At 39.4% G+C, this 18,311-nt stretch overlaps 1 protein-coding gene across 1 annotated transcript in view; it reads right to left on the bottom strand.

Moving 5' to 3' along the window:
* DERA (deoxyribose-phosphate aldolase) overlaps window positions 1-18,311 on the bottom strand; it is a 114,957-nt gene that overhangs the window by 43,925 nt on the left and 52,721 nt on the right. Inside the window, exons 5-6 of the mRNA XM_049625146.1 lie at window positions 16,583-16,717; window positions 2,563-2,691 (exon numbers count right to left, since the gene is read on the bottom strand). Coding sequence (XP_049481103.1) covers window positions 2,563-2,691; window positions 16,583-16,717 — 264 coding nt within the window. The remainder of the gene's footprint in view (window positions 1-2,562; window positions 2,692-16,582; window positions 16,718-18,311) is intronic.

Below are 18,311 nucleotides of genomic sequence, written 5' to 3'. Positions count from 1 at the left end.
TGGGCCAGGAAGTATGCTGGATGTTTTCACTTGCTATTACCTTGCAAAGGTCCTAAATGGTACCTTGAGAGACAGCAGTGTTACAGCTGATAAAGCAGTAACCCTGGAGCCAGAAGACCTGGGTTCAAATAATGACTATATGTTATCTGTTAGACAGATATATGACCTAAAATATGTATAATATGTGACCTAAAACAAGTTACTTTTTAAGTTTCTTCATTACCACAGGGTTGATGTGAAGATGAGGGAATATTATTTTAAAGTATCTGGTAAAGCACAACACAAATACAAGTCTTATTACCAACAGTAAGTGCTCAACAGACACCGATTAAAAGAAGAAATGAAAGAGATAAATAACAATGTGGGCAGGGATATAAGCAGACAGGAAAAGACAGGTGAGAGCATGTTCCTACTCACACTTTTTTCTGTGGATGGGTAGGGTGGAGAGTAGAAGAGGAGCTTTCAGACATGTTCCCATCGTGAGCAGCACTGAGTAGGGTAGGGTTGGAATGAATGAATGAATACACTTTTGTTGTGACCTGGATCACAGCATTCTAGGCTAGCAATCCACTGTCTTGGCAGGGAGCATGAGTCACTGACCAGGACTCCAAGGGGCTTCATCCAGGATCATAAGGGTTGCAGTGACTCATCTCTTATTGTGGACCTCTGAAATGCCAGTATAACAGATAAAGTGTTCCAATCCTCCTTATCCTTAGATTTTCATTTTGCTCTAAATGAGACAACCAGAGCAGACGTCATACAAAAAGACTGGCAATGAGCAGAGCAACAGCTTCACGAACACCTAGCTGGCTGATTTTCAGTAGAGTTCCAAGGAACAATGCTAGGTCTGACAGTACTCAAAAAGTACCTGAGTATAAAAATCTAGAGGGTGACTACAAAAGAGGCCCAGATTGAAAACCTGAGAAGTCACGTATCTTCACCCAAACATGGAGCCACTGGTAAGGCACTTAGAAATTCAATACTGTACTCAATTAGGATATGTCATCTGACTGAGGTTTCAACGGAATGCTATGGGGGCAAACAGAGGAGGTAATGAACCAAGTGGTAGGGGAGGAAGCAGTATTAGGGGAAACACTCTTGAAAAAAAGTGACACCTCTGCTGAATCCAAAGATGTTAAGGAATTACTTGGGCAAAAGGCATTCCGGGCAGGAGGCACAGCACGTATAAAGACTTGAAAGGTCTGGATGGTGCCATCTGCAGGGCACAAGGAATTGCATACAGCTGGAGAATATGTTATGAAGGGAAAATGAGGAGACTATAGAGGCACAGGCAGGGTCTTAAGAAGGACCTTTTCTTAAAAGCAGCCTGAAGGAATTTATATTCTACCTTGAAGATGAAGGGAAGCCACTGAAGGATTTTTTTTTTTCAAGTGAGCAGGCCAGGTGCCCCTGGTGGTGACCCTGGCCCTCAGAAAGTGATGTGAGAGTGGAGGGGGGCAGTGTAGAACACAGTGTCTAGTGAAGGCCTGGTGTGTGTGTTGTTTCTCATTTGTATAAGTGAACTACATTTCCTTCACATCTTGCTGAAGAGAAGGCTGCTCCCTCCATCACCTCTTCTCCTCATATACCCTACACCTTCACATTGTCTTATGTTGTAAAAGAATCATTTGGTGGCAAGATTACATTAAACCCCCTGGATTCTCAGGTGCCCTGCTGGCAAATATTAGCTCAAGTCTACAGGTGCACAAGTATCTTTCTTTGTCTCCGATAGGGTTCGGAGACAGCGTAAGCCACGGAAGGATTTTAAGCAGGCAATACCAAAATTGAATTAACATCTTTAAGAGATCATTCTGGCAACAGTGTGGAACACAGATTGGAAGGGGACAAACACGGAGACAAGGGCAAGTATTTAGGAGACTGGAGTGATCCATGTGGGGGATGGCAATGGCTGAAGACAGCAGAACTCAGGATGGAGTGAAGATGTATTAGACATGGTGAAGAGGCAGAGTTCTCAAGACTTGTCCACTGGTTTACGTGAAGATGAGGAAAAGAAGGAATCAAGCTGGACTCCCAGGATTCAAGCTTGGATGTACGAATGGACAGGCCTGCTGTTCATGGAGATGAAGAATAAGTTCAACCTGCGCTTGAAAGTATAAAAAGCAACGATACTGCACTATTTAAAAAGAAAAATTAACGCAAACAAAAGCACATGCTGCCTTAGACAGTATAGATATACATCTCTGGGAAAAATCAAACACTTAAATTCACAGAGAGGAATAAGTCAGAGTTAAAGAAATTCCTGTCTAACATATGTTGATGAATGAATAATCACAGAATAACAAGAAGGCAATTCACTAACAAGAGAGCCATCTACTGCCTTCCAAGGATAGTGCAGTGATGAAATGCCACAAAAAAATGTGGAAGAAAGCCAAGTTTGTGACCACTTCACACTGTACATGTATTCACAAAATATCTGACCCTTCCCACAAAAATTTCCAAGCAGTTAGCACTTTTTAGCTAACAGCCAAATCTTTTCACTTACTTATTTCTCCTAAAAACATCAATTCAACATATATCATCCTTTGAATATAGAACACTTACCTGCCATCATTGCTATCATACTGGCTTTATAGACATTAGTAAGAGATCCAAGTTCTCCTGTTGCTAAGATGGTTTTGAGATGAGCCTCCCCACAGGTCTTGCGAAACTGACGAATCTCATCATACAGGGCTGGGGAAGGAAATAATTGAGGCAGTTACAAAGCAGGCAAGTGATAACATAACTTGGCAGCCATTTGGAGCTGGTAGAACCCATCTCAGATTTAGGAAACATAAAACATTTGTCACTTTCTAAAAATCACCCCAATTTAATATCGCCTAGAGCATTCTGTTGCCATTCACATCCTGTTACAAGAAATGCTTAGTTTGCTACCATGAAACTTTCTAAGCCCCTGCCCGAGGTCCAGAACCATGCCGCTTTTTAAATTATCATTATAATGACATGCAAATTACAAATAATTTCTACCTCTCCCATATGTTGGTTACTTACAAGAAAAAAAGACATTTATCCACCATACATATGGGGGTGTACCCCTCTGCAAACTGAGGAAACCTCAGGTCCTTATTAATTCTTCCCTTCACACATAATAAGTTCTCCTGTTAGAATATAAAGCAGGCCTTTCCTGAGAGCTCTGCTAATGACAATGAAGACATAACAGCTTTCCCCACTCGCTGCCAGGACATGTATCTATATATCTGACTAAAAAGCACTGAGCCTAGCCAGGTATGCTGGATGTATGTGCACAGAGCCAGTTGTAGAGGGGCTCCCAGGTGCAGCCTTGAATCTATTAACCCCTGACCCCAGTACCAAATCTGGCTTTTGAGGGCTCCACTTGATACCCTGAAAGCAGATTTTTGAAAAATATACATGTAAAAAAAAAAAAAAAAAACTATCCTCATAACAAAAAGAAAATCAATGGGAGAACATTTCATATTCAAAAAGAATTGACAGAATTTTAGTAAACAAAATCAGTATAATGAGTATTAAATTTTTGAAAAATTATTTAACATCATCTTCTGTCATGACAGCAGTGGGTTTTGGCTCTTATCCTGTATCACGTTGGCTGCATTCATTCCTTGAACTTGGGCTATTACTACACGATCAGGACCACCAGCACTTTTTTTGTTCCTTTGCGTGTGTGTGTTTCATAGGAAGTAGTTCTACGAGCGCATGGACTACACTGAGCAGGAAAGAAAAATTCGTACTAAGGTTAGGGTTAGGGGAAGTGGTTTTTAATGTGGAGATGAGACTTCCGTAATTCACTGGTTTACTAAAGTACATGTAAAACACTAAAAATTGGTCACAAGTCACCAAACTCAGTCAAAATCGTGCAAGTTATAACACAATGAAGAAAACTTGCCTTCCCGATCCTAGAAAATCTGAACTGAACTTGAAGCTCCAAGTGAAAAGTGAACACAAATAAAAGCAAAAATTCCACTACAGGATGCTTGGTACATGTTAGAGTTTGTCCCCATCAAAAGATGGCACCCACAGAAGGTTTTTCAAGAAAGGGCTAAATACTTTCACAAATCCCTAATAATCAGTGGTTTTGAGCATTAGAGACGATCTGAGATGCCACACCGCCTACCTCACCCTGCCCATCCTACCCAAATTGTGAGAAATCATCTCACCCACACATCCCATATGACAACATGTGTGAGAATGGCATAGACAACAACGACTACGTGGCAATAACAATTTATATTCTTTTAACTCAGGGAATGAATCTTGGATGGAATGACATTTCCCGAGTTACTGAATCTGAAAACAGGAAGTTGTTCTCTAAGAACTACTGACAAGGAAATCTCTTGATCTAAAAATTCAAGAATGGTACCCCAGAGTTAACTTGCGATTTAATTAATGACTTTTCTTCCACAGTGCAGCGTTGCCATCAAAAGCAGGCTGGCGAGTCAGACAAATGTGGATTTAAAACCCAACTGCATCTCTTCTTGCGTGACCTTGGGCAAGTAATTCTCAGCCTCAGTTCCATCCTTGAAGTGTCAATAATAATACTTACATTATAGAGTTATTATGAGGATTAAAAGGGAAGATATATACAAAGTACTCTGCACATTGTCTGACTGATTGTAAGAACTCAAAAAGTGTAACCATTATTCTTAAGCTCAGAAACCTAGTGAAATGAGTTTTAATTAAGTGTTGTGTGATAAAAGCCAAATCTTATTCATGGCCTGACCCAACTCCTTGTACTGCACCAAAATCTTGTTATATGGATTAGTGCTTAAAATCAGTGAGTCATCAGATAAGGCTTGAAATGTTTTATTACAACATTTGTTAAAGTAAAGTTTGATCTGTACAACAAAATTCTTAAAACGTTGATCCCAATCATATTTAAGAACAAAACTATCAGCCTTTTTCTAAAGAGTATTACCTTTTGATATCCAGTCCATTTCTTTACCTACAGTTAAAATTAATCAGAAAAAAAAACAACCCATGTACTTTACGACTCAATTATCAGCCACCTGGAAGTTATTATGCCCTGTAATCCATGATCCAAACAGAATGAACCCAAAATAGTCATCAGCACATAACTGGATTTAAACAAATAAGTAACCAGTGCCTTCTCATTCTTTAACCACCAACTCCTCAAATCATTTAACTGACCTATCTCACCACATAACAGGGTCAAGTTTTTCTGAGAAAGTATCTCAATCTTTAGAGTTCAACTACTGAAGTTGCTTGTCATTTTTTTCTTGTTACTATTCTGCCCAGAGTAGTAATTCAATCAAAAAGCACACTGGACCTGTCCTTTGGAAAATGTGGCCTGGACTCCGAACAAGCAAATGCTTCTATCTGGGCCTCTGAATCTTACTGAGTTATGCAAAGATGACAGAGCATTCAAGATGTTCATTAGTATTACTACTGCGACATCCTCAATGGCAGCAGATCCGAGAGTCCCGTGGCCCCGTGGCCCCGTGGCCCTGTGCCAGCAGCACGGTACCTGTGCTGGCCAGTGACGGCAGCATCAGAAGTGGCCCCGTAACCACACTTCCCACGGCACATCCAGCTGTATTCTCTGCTCCCCAGTCTTTCATGGACCTGCCTGTTTTCCAAGCCTGGCTCCCCAGGCTTCTTACTCAGTGAGCTATTCCATGTCCTCCTAACAGATGTCTTTTCAGTTTAACCTAATCTGAACTTGTTTCATTAGTTTCCAACTCGTAATTCTAGCATAACAAGTATTTACTGAGAAATCTGGTATGGTGTGGGACAATAGCATTGGTGCCACACTGCCTGGGGTTCATATTCTAGCTTCAACACGAATTTGTTGTGTGATTTGGGCGATTAACTCTTAAACTCTCAGTTTCCTCTTCTATAAAATGAGGATAATTGAGGTATGCACACCTCATGGAGTTATTTCAAGTATCAAATAGACTAATATGTATAAAGTGCTAAGGATGGTGTCTGGGACATGTATTAATGCTCAAAAACTGTCAGCTACTTGTTTCCCTGTTGCTGGCTTTGGTGGTGGTGCTGTTGCAGTCGTTGCTGAGTGCTTATCAGGTTCAGACATATAGCAACTTATAAAAGCAGAGGACACCATGATCTAGGTTTCTTAAAGAACATAAACACAACCTCTTTGGGGCCTAGAAAGCAGGCTGGTGGGTTTCTAAAAATCAATCTTCACTAAAAGAAAGTAGACCTCCTTGGAAAAATGGCCGATTCCAGGGCTAGCACAGAAAAAAAGTTAAAGATAAGCCTGAAATATCCATGATAAGAATTCAAGGAACTTCTTGAACATGTCAAAGAATAATATGAACATGTCAAAAGGACAGAAGAACAATCTAACACAGCGCCTACTGGCCAAATCTGGGATAATCTGAATATCAATAATAAATAATGACAGTAATGGATTATAACCAATTGAGTCCAATAGGACTCCATGAGCTCTTATAAACAGAAAGGAAAAAAAAAAGTAGGAGAGGAGAAGGTAATGCTAACTAGTAAGTATAGAAGAAATGATGGAATTAGAAAACCACCATTTGACAAATATCAGAGTAATAACTGAAGAATTATGAATGAATGCTAAAACTACCAAATAAAGTTAGAGGAACAGGATATTAATACAATCTCAAAATATCTCCATTCATTTCTGTATTAATTACTTGTTAAAACACAAAATACTGGGGCACCTGGGTGGCTCGGTCAGTTAAGTGTCCAACTCTTGGTTTGAGCTCATAGTCCATGAGATCAAGCCCTGCATCAGCCTCTGCGCTGACAGCATGGAGCCTGCTTGGGATCCTCTCTCTCCCTTGCTCTCTGCCCTTCCCTGTGCTTGCATGCACTCTCTTCTCTCTCTCTCTCTCTTTCTGAAATACATAAACTTTAACAAAAAACACAAAATACTTATTAATTTTATAATGGAGAAACTTGCCAGAAAGCATCTTAGCCAATTAAAACTTAACATCCTCAATAATGGGACAAATGCACATCTTAGGACTCCCGACATAATGCACTGAGAAGAACTGAGCAAAACTTCTGTGGTATTTCTCCCCAAAATATATAACTTGAATCTAATCATGAGAAAAACATCAAACAAACCCAACTGAAGCACATTTTGCAAAATAACAGGCACCTATTCTTCACACTCAAGGGAAGATTGAGGACTGTTCCAGAGTGAAGAAGACTAGAGAGACATGTAACCATTGATCCCAAAACTAAGACCATTTTTGAGACAATCTGCAAAATTTGAACAAAGTCTATGGATTTAATGGTAGTATGCTATCAGTGTTAATTTCCTGATTTTGATGGTATACTGTGGCTTGGTACAAGTGTTCTTGTTTTTAGAAAATATACACTGAAATATTCATGACTAATGGACCAATAGGTCTGCAACTTAATCTCAAAAAATTGAAATAATTACACATATATAATTTAATAAACACACACATGTATACACACAAAGATAATGAGAAGACAAAAGGCAAATGGGGCAAAATTTAATAACTGTGGAATCTCAGTGAAGAGTAAATAGTTCTGTGTACGATTTTTGCAACTTTTCTGTAAATTTAAAATTACTCAAAAATAAAAGTTAAAAAGATATTTCATATACTATTGTGATTTATTTAGCATCTAGATATTTTTTCTTATGGAAGGGTTTTCAAGATTATCAACTATTCTATTTTTTAAACAAAAAATATTTGATTATATATGGTACATATTGCCTGCTTTTTCCCCTTGAAATATCATAGACATCTTTCCATATTAATAAATATAGGTTTGTAGCACAGTTTTTAATGGCTACACAATCTTCCCCTACATGGTCATAAATAATTTATACAATCATTTTTCTATTATTGGATACTTAAGGTTTCAGATTTTTTGCTATTAGGAACAATACTTCAGTAAACGTCCTTATGGTTACATCTTTGCATACATCGTGACCTTATTCCCTAGAGCTTTCATTAATTTTTTTTCTGCTCACCTACTCACATGTAATCCATGTTCACTGTTAAAAAATTCAAACAGTATGGAAACTAAAACTTCTCCATTAAAAAAAAAAAAGAAAGAATAATTCTTGCATGTAACAGAAAAATAATAATCTGGAAGACTATTATAAAAGATGACTGACAAATGAAAATGGAATTCAAACACCACGACTGCAAATTAGTCAGAATGATGCAAAATATAACAAAACACATACACCAGAGAAGTGGCTGGCATAGTGATGTCACATTAAAAACCTGATAATAAATGTTTTGACTTATAATGAGGTTTTCAGGAGTAGCAAAAGTGGGTGTACTAGAAACCCAGGATATATTACATTGTAGATGCGTAATCAATATAGTAGCAAAACCAGCGGAGGAGTTGTCTCCTGTCTGTCCCCCCACATCCCTCCCACTACTGCCACACTGAGGAGGAGAAATGGAGGTCATAACCTGACCTTCTGCTCATCATTCCCAGCTGAAAAACAAGTGAGGCTGTGTTGATGGAGCGTGTTCACTGACAGAAGTCAGAGAACTTAGCCACACTGGGAAAGGCCTGTGTGATGAGAATGTAGATCCAAGGAGCAGAGGGGGTCACACTGCATCTGTTTCAAGCAGCATCCAAAAACGGTTGACAACTGGCTCTCCCTTCTGCCTCCCTGTGTCAGCAGGAACTTGCGTCTACAGTATTTTACTTTTCTCTATTCAAAAGTATCTTGTTTCTCTCCAGCTTCCACCCGTAAGGGAAGTATATTCTTAATCTTGGGGCACCTGGAAATCCATAAAGTTTTCTGGGAAAGCACTGCTATAGACAAAGAAAACTGTGTTAGTAAAGCTTTTGTGAATAGAAATTATGATTTAAGTAAAAACCCAAGTGTTTAAAGCCTATGCTTCCTATCTAAAAGTCATAAAGTAGTTTCCTTTTATATTTCATGCTACTCAAAGGCACTTAAAAAATAATTGTTAACGAATTATATCTAAGCAATTATTTTTTGAGTACCAGAAAAGATGTTCAACACTGCACATGAATGGCCTGAAAATATCTCTTAAGATAATTATATGTATAGTAAAACACTTAATATAAAGTGTACAGCAACCTTTTAAATTAAAAAAGTCACAAAATGTTCAAGAACAGTTTTCATCCACCAAGGCAACTAATTAATCTTGTAAGACTAAAACAGAGATGAGCTAAAACGCCAGGTAGTAAAATAACCTATAAGAGATAAAACACACACATTTTGGTCAATACTATTTGAAGTTTCAAAGAATCATAGCCTAAAAACAAAAACCATAAAAGCATACAGCTGCTATAAGTATCTCCAGCATTTTTCTGTTATAAACAACCCCCAAAACAGAGAAAACACAGACTATAGATTATGTGATTCCTCTTCAAACAGTGTCTATAGATTTAGAAATGGCTTTTCTCATAAGATATTCTGATTAACAACTCTACAAAACAAAGAACAATTCCAATTTCTTTTAAGAGATGTTCTTTCTACCATCCTTCTTGTGTATAAATCAGCAAATAAGAAAAATAAATTGCTGCCGAGATTCAAGATGTTCAGGATCCACTTCATAAGACAGAATGATAGACACTGTGGCATTGGCCCCAATATTTCATTCTCTCCCCCCAAAACTCTTGATGGCCTGAGACATGTACTCCACAAACCAGGTTTAGGAGAACAAATCAGGACTGACGAACTGAAGAAGATACAAGGGGAATCTAGATACAGGACACAAACAACATTTCCAAGTACGACACTGAACACACTATGCTGAAAAATGTTACAGAAGAAGCCACCTTTGGGGCGATGTCTGACAGTGCTCTAGTATGGAATAGAAAGTCAGCTGTAGGTCTTGAGCTCAGAGAACTGGAAGATTCTTGAACAAGGCAGAATCTGATACCATTTCAATGTCACTGGTAATATATTAAGGTAAATACATACAGCAGAGAGAGGTCATAAAAAAAGTAAAAAATGAACACCTCTATATTTACAGAGCATGGAATGCATTTAATTTTCAAAACCTGTTCAGTAAGATTTATGAGATGATGAACCCCTTCTGGTGAATGCTTTCTTCAAAGAACTGTTTAAGAAATGCAACTTCGATGTCGACTTTAATATCATCATGAAAAAATACCGTATTATAGGTCCTTATCTAGGGAATAATACTCCCAGACAATGAAAACGCCAAATATAAAATCACAGGCCATTATAGCTCTAAAGGACTGTAGAAATCATTAAGTTTTATCCCCTCATTGGTAGCTTATTTAAGTGGAGGCAGAGAGAAGTGAAGTGTTTGCCCAAGGACTAGGTATAAATTAGCGAAATTACAAAGACTAAAATCCAAGTCTTTTAGAGTTCTACTTCATTTACTCAATACGTGTACTATTACGGTTACTTCTCTTGACAACATACTATGAGCATCAAAAGGAGGAGAGGGAAAGAGAAGAAACTGCAGCTGGCATGGAGGGACTGATTCATCTGGGCCAGGCAATGGATGGTCAATTTACATTCATTATCTAATTTAATCCCCATTACAACCCTGTGAAACAGATGCCATTATTCCTACTTTACAGAGAAGGAACAGAAGACACAGAAAAGCAATGTGGCCAAAAGCTACTAATGGTAGTGCCAGGATTCCAACCACAGTCTATCCAATGCAAAGACTCTGCTCTCAACCCTTCCTGGTCTCCCAGAGTTATCCTCCCTTCTTGTTCCATGGTATATTTGTTCTGGGTAAGCTCTGGGTCTGACCACCTCCAGTGATGACTGGCTTATATGCTGGCTGGCTGGCTGGGTGCCCCTGCCTGTCTCCTAGTCCAGCACAGAATTCCAGGGAGAGGAAAGTCATCCTTTTCCCGAGAGCATAAGAGGTAGATGTACTTTTTGGCTAAACTTGACAGAGAAAGAAACTCTTTATCCATTAAGCCTTCTATTATAGCCAACTGCAGATCCAGACTAAATAGAAACACACAGGGAATACTATTTGTATTAACTAACCAATATATAAATTCAACAATGCTTCAATCATCCTGCACCCAAACTATGTGGAACCAAGAACAAGAAGTATTTTTTTTAAAAATAGATGTGGGGCGCCTGGGTGGTTCAGTCAGTTAAGTGTCTAACTCTTGATTTCAGCTCAGGTCATGATCTCACAGTTCGTGAGTTCAAACCCTGCATCGGGCTCTGCATTCACAGCACAGAATCACAGGGATTCTGTCTCCCTTTCTCTCTGCCCCTCCCCCTGCCTCTCTTTCTCTCAAAATAAGGAAAAATAAACTTAAAAAAAAATAGATGTTTCAAGTTAGTGATTCTCTACAACTATGGGATGGTAGGGGAGAGGGTGGAACCAAAATCACCTGGGGCAATTTTCACAGTAAAGAAGCCTATCCCCTCAGTCCAACATCGAACCCCAATAGTACATATACTCAGGAGGGATATTCTAGGTTCCAGGAAGAGAGGAGTTCGGGCAAGTAATCTGAAAGCATTTTGTCAGGTAATTCTAAGAACCAGCATAACATACCATATATACCCTATATCCAAGTAAAACTACTGTCCTGAGGGATAAGTGAGATGGTGCACGTTTCTATGCCTGGACAGGAAGGACTAAAGGAAGTACAGGCAGGGAAAGACAGAGTACTATAAAGAGCAAAACAGGATCTGACAGTAAAAAGCTTACCAGAAAAGGGCCAGGTGAAACAACAAGAACAAAACTTTTTAAATAGAAGATATATGAAGTCAAAAGGCACAGGGGTCTGAAGTGTTAGCTGTGGGGAGGATCACCTCCAGGGTTTTCAGCAGCCAGAGAGCATCACTGTGCTCCAGAACAATCCAATCACTAACACCACAGTTTGGAAACTAACCTGTATTTAAGAGAAAGTGTTCAAATCAAATACTTTTTAATGGATTTCTTTCTAAAATGGCTAGATTCTCTGATCTGATCAAGATTCAACCGTTCTACTTACATAAAAATGACGCATGAAAAGCAGCATGGTTTAGTGGGGAAACTGAGCATGAGTTCTGGAGTCAAGCAGATGTAGGTTCCGGTACTTGGGAGGTTTTGTGGTCTTCAGTATAGGGAATGTGGCTGAAATCGGAGAGGTCAGGAGGTTTTCAAGGGGAGTGTGCAAAGTGTGAGAAGTTTGAGAGCTTGCTGGGACCCAACCTGAAGACCGCCAACACTTCAGGGATGACGGAGGAGAGAGAGGACCTTGCATACAAGACACAGGGACACAGGAGTCATCAGAAACTTGAAGGAAAACCTGAAGAATTTAGGATTACCAAAGCCAGGCAAAAAGAGTGTTTCCAGAAGGACTGTGCACTGTGTCAAATGCTGAACAGTAGAGCTAAACAAACAACTGCAGAATATTCCCTGGGCATGGGAAAATAAGAGGACATTGGCATCTTGATTAGTACAGATTCAAGGGAAACAAGTAAATATAACTCTTTTAAGAATTGTAGCCATGAAGGGAAGAACAGAAAGGAAGAATAGAAAGGAAAGAACTTAGCTGGAGATGAGGGGGAAGGTTGACATGTGAGCATTTTTTTAATGGATAAGAAAAGCTTACATTATGTTTAGGTGTTGATGGGAATAAATCGTAGAGACAGATGAAAGATACAGGAGAAAAAAATGGTCAACAAATGGAGTAAGGCCTCTGAAAATGTGGGAGGAGATGAGAGCCACTGCACAGAGGAGGGACTGGACTTAGGAGGAAGGAAAAGGAGGAACAAAGGAAAGCAGAGCTGATGCAAGGACCTCAAGGGAGACCCTGTCTACTGGTTTCTATTTTCTCTAGAAAGGAGCAGGTAGGTCTTCTGCTGAGAGTGAAGGAGCCTCAAGATGGGCAGAAGAATTAGAAGCTTGAGGAGAAAGAAACTTTAAATTGTCACCAAGGAGAATTAAAGAAGAGGAATACAGGCCCCCCTCCAGTCTCTTTGAGTTCATGCCCGAAACTGTGGACCCCATGACCATGAGCACTGATTAGGATACAGTCTGAACGGCCAGGTTTAAAAATGGGACTCTTTTGTGCTTTAACCAGGGTCCTACACACCTCAGCGCACAGAGAGGAGAGGAATCTAGACTTGAACGTTTGAACGTATAATAGCCTCACAGACATTTCCATCAGCAAATTCCAAGAAATCAACTCTAGGGGCGCCTGGGTGGCTCAGTCGGTTAAACGTCCGACTTCGACTCAGGTCACGATCTCGCGGTCCGTGAGTTAGAGCCCCGCATCGGGCTCTGGGCTGATGGCTCGGAGCCTGGAGCCTGCTTCCGATTCTGTGTCTCCCTCTCTCTCTGCCCCTCCCCCGTTCATGCTCTGTCTCTCTCTGTCGCAAAAATAAATAAACGTTAAAAAAAATTAAAAAAAAAAAAAAGAAATCAATTCTAGGCTCATATTTTAGTAAACAGCTAATATCAAAGCATGACACTGAAAAATACAGTACATAATCAAATTGAGGCAAATTAAGACAAAATACCACAGTGAAAAAAAGGCCTCAGTCATTGCAGGTTTCTATTTAGAATTAAATTTCCAGTATTAAATGTTCCTTTTCAATTTGTTTTGGGTCAAGAGGTTATTAACACCATAAAAAAGTTAATAGAAAAGTATGGTCTAGGACAAAGATGTGTTATTATATTTTACATGAATGCCTGTTATTAGGAAATTATCAGTTCCTAAAAACAACCATTCCTAGTTCATTAAGGGACAATTACATCAAAACTCATCTCCTATTATATTTTATTCCCCAATTAGTATTCTAGAGACAAGAGCACAAGTTATAATAGAAACCATACTTCTATGTCTACAACTGTTAAATAAAAGATATAGGACATATAGTTTTTTTTATCTAACCAAATCATATAGTTTATTTCCAAATTTGTTTTAAATATTATGTTTATTCATTTTTCTCCTCTTACTCTGGCCCAAAATCTTAACTGAAATCTATGACTAGAAGGAAACAAGAATTAATATATAGGGACAAGAGACATCTATTTAAAAGCCTGGGTGGCTTGGTTGGTTAAGCATCCGACTCTTGATTTCGGTTCAGGTCATGATCTCACCTCTCCACAGTTCATAAGATCATGCCCTGCACTGGGCTCCATGCTAACGGCACAGAGCCTGCTTGGGATTCTCTCTCTCCATTTTTCTGCCGCTCTCCTGTTCACATGCATGTGCACTTTCTCTCAAAAAAAAAAAAAAAAAAAGAACTTAAAAAAAAATGTTTGCAATTGGTCAAAGCTCACATGAACCATAGGAAAAGGAACAAAAATCAAAAGCACAAAAAGATATTTGTGAACTATCAAGAATTTAAACCTGGCAAGGATTAAAAATGTTGATGAAGTATAGTTGGGAGTACAGGGCAATAGGAATGGCTTTAACATTTGTTCTAGATCATTCAGAACTGTGGTATCAGTGACTGCATTACAGTGATACTCTCAGTGCTGCTAAGATCTCTGAGATGACCTGCCCCACAGCTAATGGCACTGTGCTTTTTGACTTCATGTATCTTTTTATTTAAATATTTGTGTTACTGTTGTTTCACCTGGCCCTTTGCTGTTAAGCTTTTTACTGTCAGACCCCGTTTAGCTCCATATGGCTAAACTGTCCTTCTCTGCCTTCTGTCCTTCTCTGCCTTCTGCCTTCTGTCCTTCTCTGCCAGAACTTCCCTCAGTCCTTTCCGTCTGGGCACAGAAATGTACACCATCTAACTTATTGGGAATGTTAATATTCTAAGCTAAAAGACTACATTTTCCCGGCTTCACTTGCAGCCAAGATGGCCATTGACTCAATTTGAGCCACGGAGGTGTAAGCAAAAATGTTGCATGAGATTTTTAGGATAGGACAGCCCTTCTTTCCTATTATCTAGGAAATGAGTGGAAAGACAGGAGCTTCAGAAGCCATCTTAGAGAATGGCATGCCCTTAAGCATGAGAGCAGAAGCCACACACTTTGGAAGTAGAAGAAAAAAGTAGCATAAGTCACCCCTGAAATACCTACCTCTAGACTTTGTGTAAGAAAATAAATCCTGAAGTATTTAAACTACTGACTGAATCTTTGCCTACTCCATAACCAAAAGCAATTCTTAATGAATAAACAATGGAATTAGGATTTAGAGATGTTAGGGGCACCTGGGTGGCTCAGTTGGTTAAGCGTCCAACTTTGGCTCAGGTCGTGATCTCACAGTTTGCAGATTTTGGACCTGCATCAAGCTCTGTGCTAACAGCTCAGAGCCTGGGGCCTGCTTCAGATTCTGTGTGTGTCTCTCTCTCTCTGCCCCTCCCCTGCTCATGCTCTCTCTCTCTCTTTCTCACACACACACACAAATACATAAACATTAAAAAAAAAAAAGGATTTATAGATGTTAAGTTAGATGGACTGATGGAGAGAAAGAAGAGTACCTGGGTGGCCCAGTCAGTTAAGTGTTCAACTTGGCTCAGGTCATGATCTCACGGTTCATGAGTTCGAGCCCCATGTCAGGCTCTGTGCTGACAGCTCAGAGCCTACAGCCTGTTTTAGATTCCATGTCTCCTTCTCTCTCTTCCCCTCCCCTGTTTGCATTTTGTCTCCCTCCCAAAAATAAATACACATCAAAAAAAAATTTTTTTTTAAAGACTCACAGAAAGATATCCAAGAGATACTGGCAAGTCCAATAAGTAGGTTAAGAAAAAATACATTAAATATAATACTACTGTTTACTTAAACTTTGAAAAAGGGTGTCAGTTGCAGGACGTCTGGGTAGCTTTGTTGATTAAGGATCTGACTCTTGACTACAGTTCAGGTCGTGATCTCATGGTTCATGAGTTGGAGCCCCGTGTCGGGCTCAGTACCGACAGTGCAGAGCCCGCTTGGGATTCTCTCTCTCTTCTTCTCTTTCTGCCCTTCCCCTGCTTGTGTGCTATCTCTGTCTCTCTCAAGATAGAGAAACTTAAAAAAAAAAGCTTTAAAAAAATTTTTAGTTGAACTACTTTTATGATTCTTTTGAAATAGAAAATTGTACTTATTTTAGCTATCAACCATCTCTAGTATACAAAATATATTTAAGGCACAGGGAAAATCTATTTTTTAATATTTAATTATAAAAAGTTTGTTATTGAAATGGGTGATGTTTTTCATAATTGGTGCGATAGTAAATTATGAATCTCAAAGGTAAATATAATAACCCCTAGGAACTATGTGTAAGAATAGCAGGAATAAAGCAGACTTCGCAGACTTACTACTAATCCCACCTCCACAAAATCCACAAAGATTAACATAAAAAGGGAAGTTTCCTCCACATATTAAACTCTGCATAAATGACTTGCCTAGAGTGATTTATGTATTGAGTAATAAAATACTGGAGGACAGAATAAAAGTTAACAGTCTACTGCATAGAAATAACCACTCACCTAAGCACTCAAAGGGATCTAAAAAGTTCACATAGGTGGGCAACTGTCTAGGATTTGTGAGGGGAACAAGGATGAGAAATACCAGCCGTGTTTTCTCTGAAATTCGCCTTCTGATCTAGTGACTTGTAATCTAGAACAATGACTTCCAAAACATGCTGCCTCTTTTCCAATCGTCTCCATTTCATTCACTAGGACAGAACTAGGCCTCCCTCTTAGGTAAGGACTTGCACATACCTTCCCACTGGCCTGTCAGCACCAAGGTCCTGTTAATTACCACATCAATTTCCGTAGCTCCATCTTCCACAGCCAATCTGATCTCTTCCAATCGTGTTTTTAAATGAGTCTGTCCAGCCGGAAAGCCAGTGGCCACTAGTAAAGAGAGGGGAAAAGAAGTAAGGAAGGGAGGGAGGGAGGAAGGAAGGAAGCAAAGAGAGAGGGAAGGGAGGAAAAAAGGAAGGAAGGGAGGAAGGAAAGAAGACAAATTTTAGTTGGTTTCTCAACAAGGAATTTGATACAAAAACACAAAAAACAACAACAAACAGCATTTAGACTAAAGCATTAATGACACTAAAGAGCTTCACGCTTATGTTGCAAAGTGAAGTGTGAAGAAATAGAAGGTCATCTCATATGGCGTTATTGGTATTAGGATAAATATTAGTATTGCATCGTCTGGGAAACCTGAAAGTAAGTTGCTACAGTGATGCTCATGAGGGGGCTCTAAGTAAATAGATACTAAGAGAATATGTTATCGTCACACCGAGTCATAAAACAGTAGCTGTAGCCCTGTCTTGATGGACCCTGGTTAATTATGGATCCTACTCCTAATCAAGTTGGCTATCATTGTATTCTTGATTTACTCACTCACACTTACAGCTGTGGTAACCAAATTGCAGTATAGGTTTTTCCCACTGCCTATCTTAAAATGAATAGCTAAGCAGATGAGAATAAAGGGAAGAGACAGCAGGAGGGAAAGGTACCTAATTTGTCCACAAAATCGGGACAGGGGTGAGGTGGGAAGAACAGGACCAAGTACAAAACAAAAAACAAAAAACAAAAACGAAAAGAAAATACAGCCACACTTCTGAAAACCTATTATATTTTTTACACGTGCATCATTAATTCCATTTCTATAACTAAAGATAACCTTTTGTATTTCCTTGATGTTATTAAATTCCTTGGGTCTGCTATCTTACAGGAGAGCACGTTTCCCTGTTGTATAAAAGAAAAGCTGAATTGACAGAAGCTGATGAAAAATTAAGGCAGCTGCCAAATACTGTGGGAATCCTCACAAATGGCTTGTATATCAATACTGTATACTATGTTTCTTTTGATGTATCCCTAATAAAATAAATTAATCATCTTTTTAGACTCCTTTTTCAAGGCCCCAGGATATTCCTCTTAACATCTTCTAAAAGTACAATCTAATTTTATATCTGTCCATCCATATACTCACACACACTCAGCTACACAGAAGCTTTTAAGACTCTTCTTTCCTTCATGCCAAGTCCTACTGAGTCTCTCTTAAGCCAATAACTCCTGAACATACCCTCTCTACTTTATCTCCCAGGCTTTGGAGTGGCTCTCCTCACCTCCCACAGGGACTGTGATAAGTCCCCCTAACATCCTGTCACCCCTCCTTAATGTGTCTAGTACCATCTCCTGACCCACTACAGCATAAAGCTGATCATGACATAACCTCTTCTCAAAACCTTGCAGTATCTGCCCCATCACCAGAATGAGCCCAAAGGCCACTGCCGAGCCTAGTTTCCCTATGGGATCCGGCCCTGATCTACCTCTCCAGCTTCAACTCCCAGAGCCCCTTGCCCCCTTGCCCCAATTTAGACCCAACAACTGCAAGCCATGTACAGTTCCCTGAACACACTCCTGTGCCTTCACACACGCTAGTCCCTCTGTCTAAAATCATTCGCTAACTCACCAACACGCCTCCTTACCCTTTAAGACC

The sequence above is a fragment of the Panthera uncia genome, chromosome B4 (assembly GCF_023721935.1).
Source record: "Panthera uncia isolate 11264 chromosome B4, Puncia_PCG_1.0, whole genome shotgun sequence".
In the NCBI taxonomy this organism is placed as follows: Eukaryota; Metazoa; Chordata; class Mammalia; order Carnivora; family Felidae; genus Panthera; species Panthera uncia.
The sequence above is the reverse complement of the archived record's forward strand: the minus strand, read 5'-3'. Positions and strand labels throughout refer to the sequence as shown.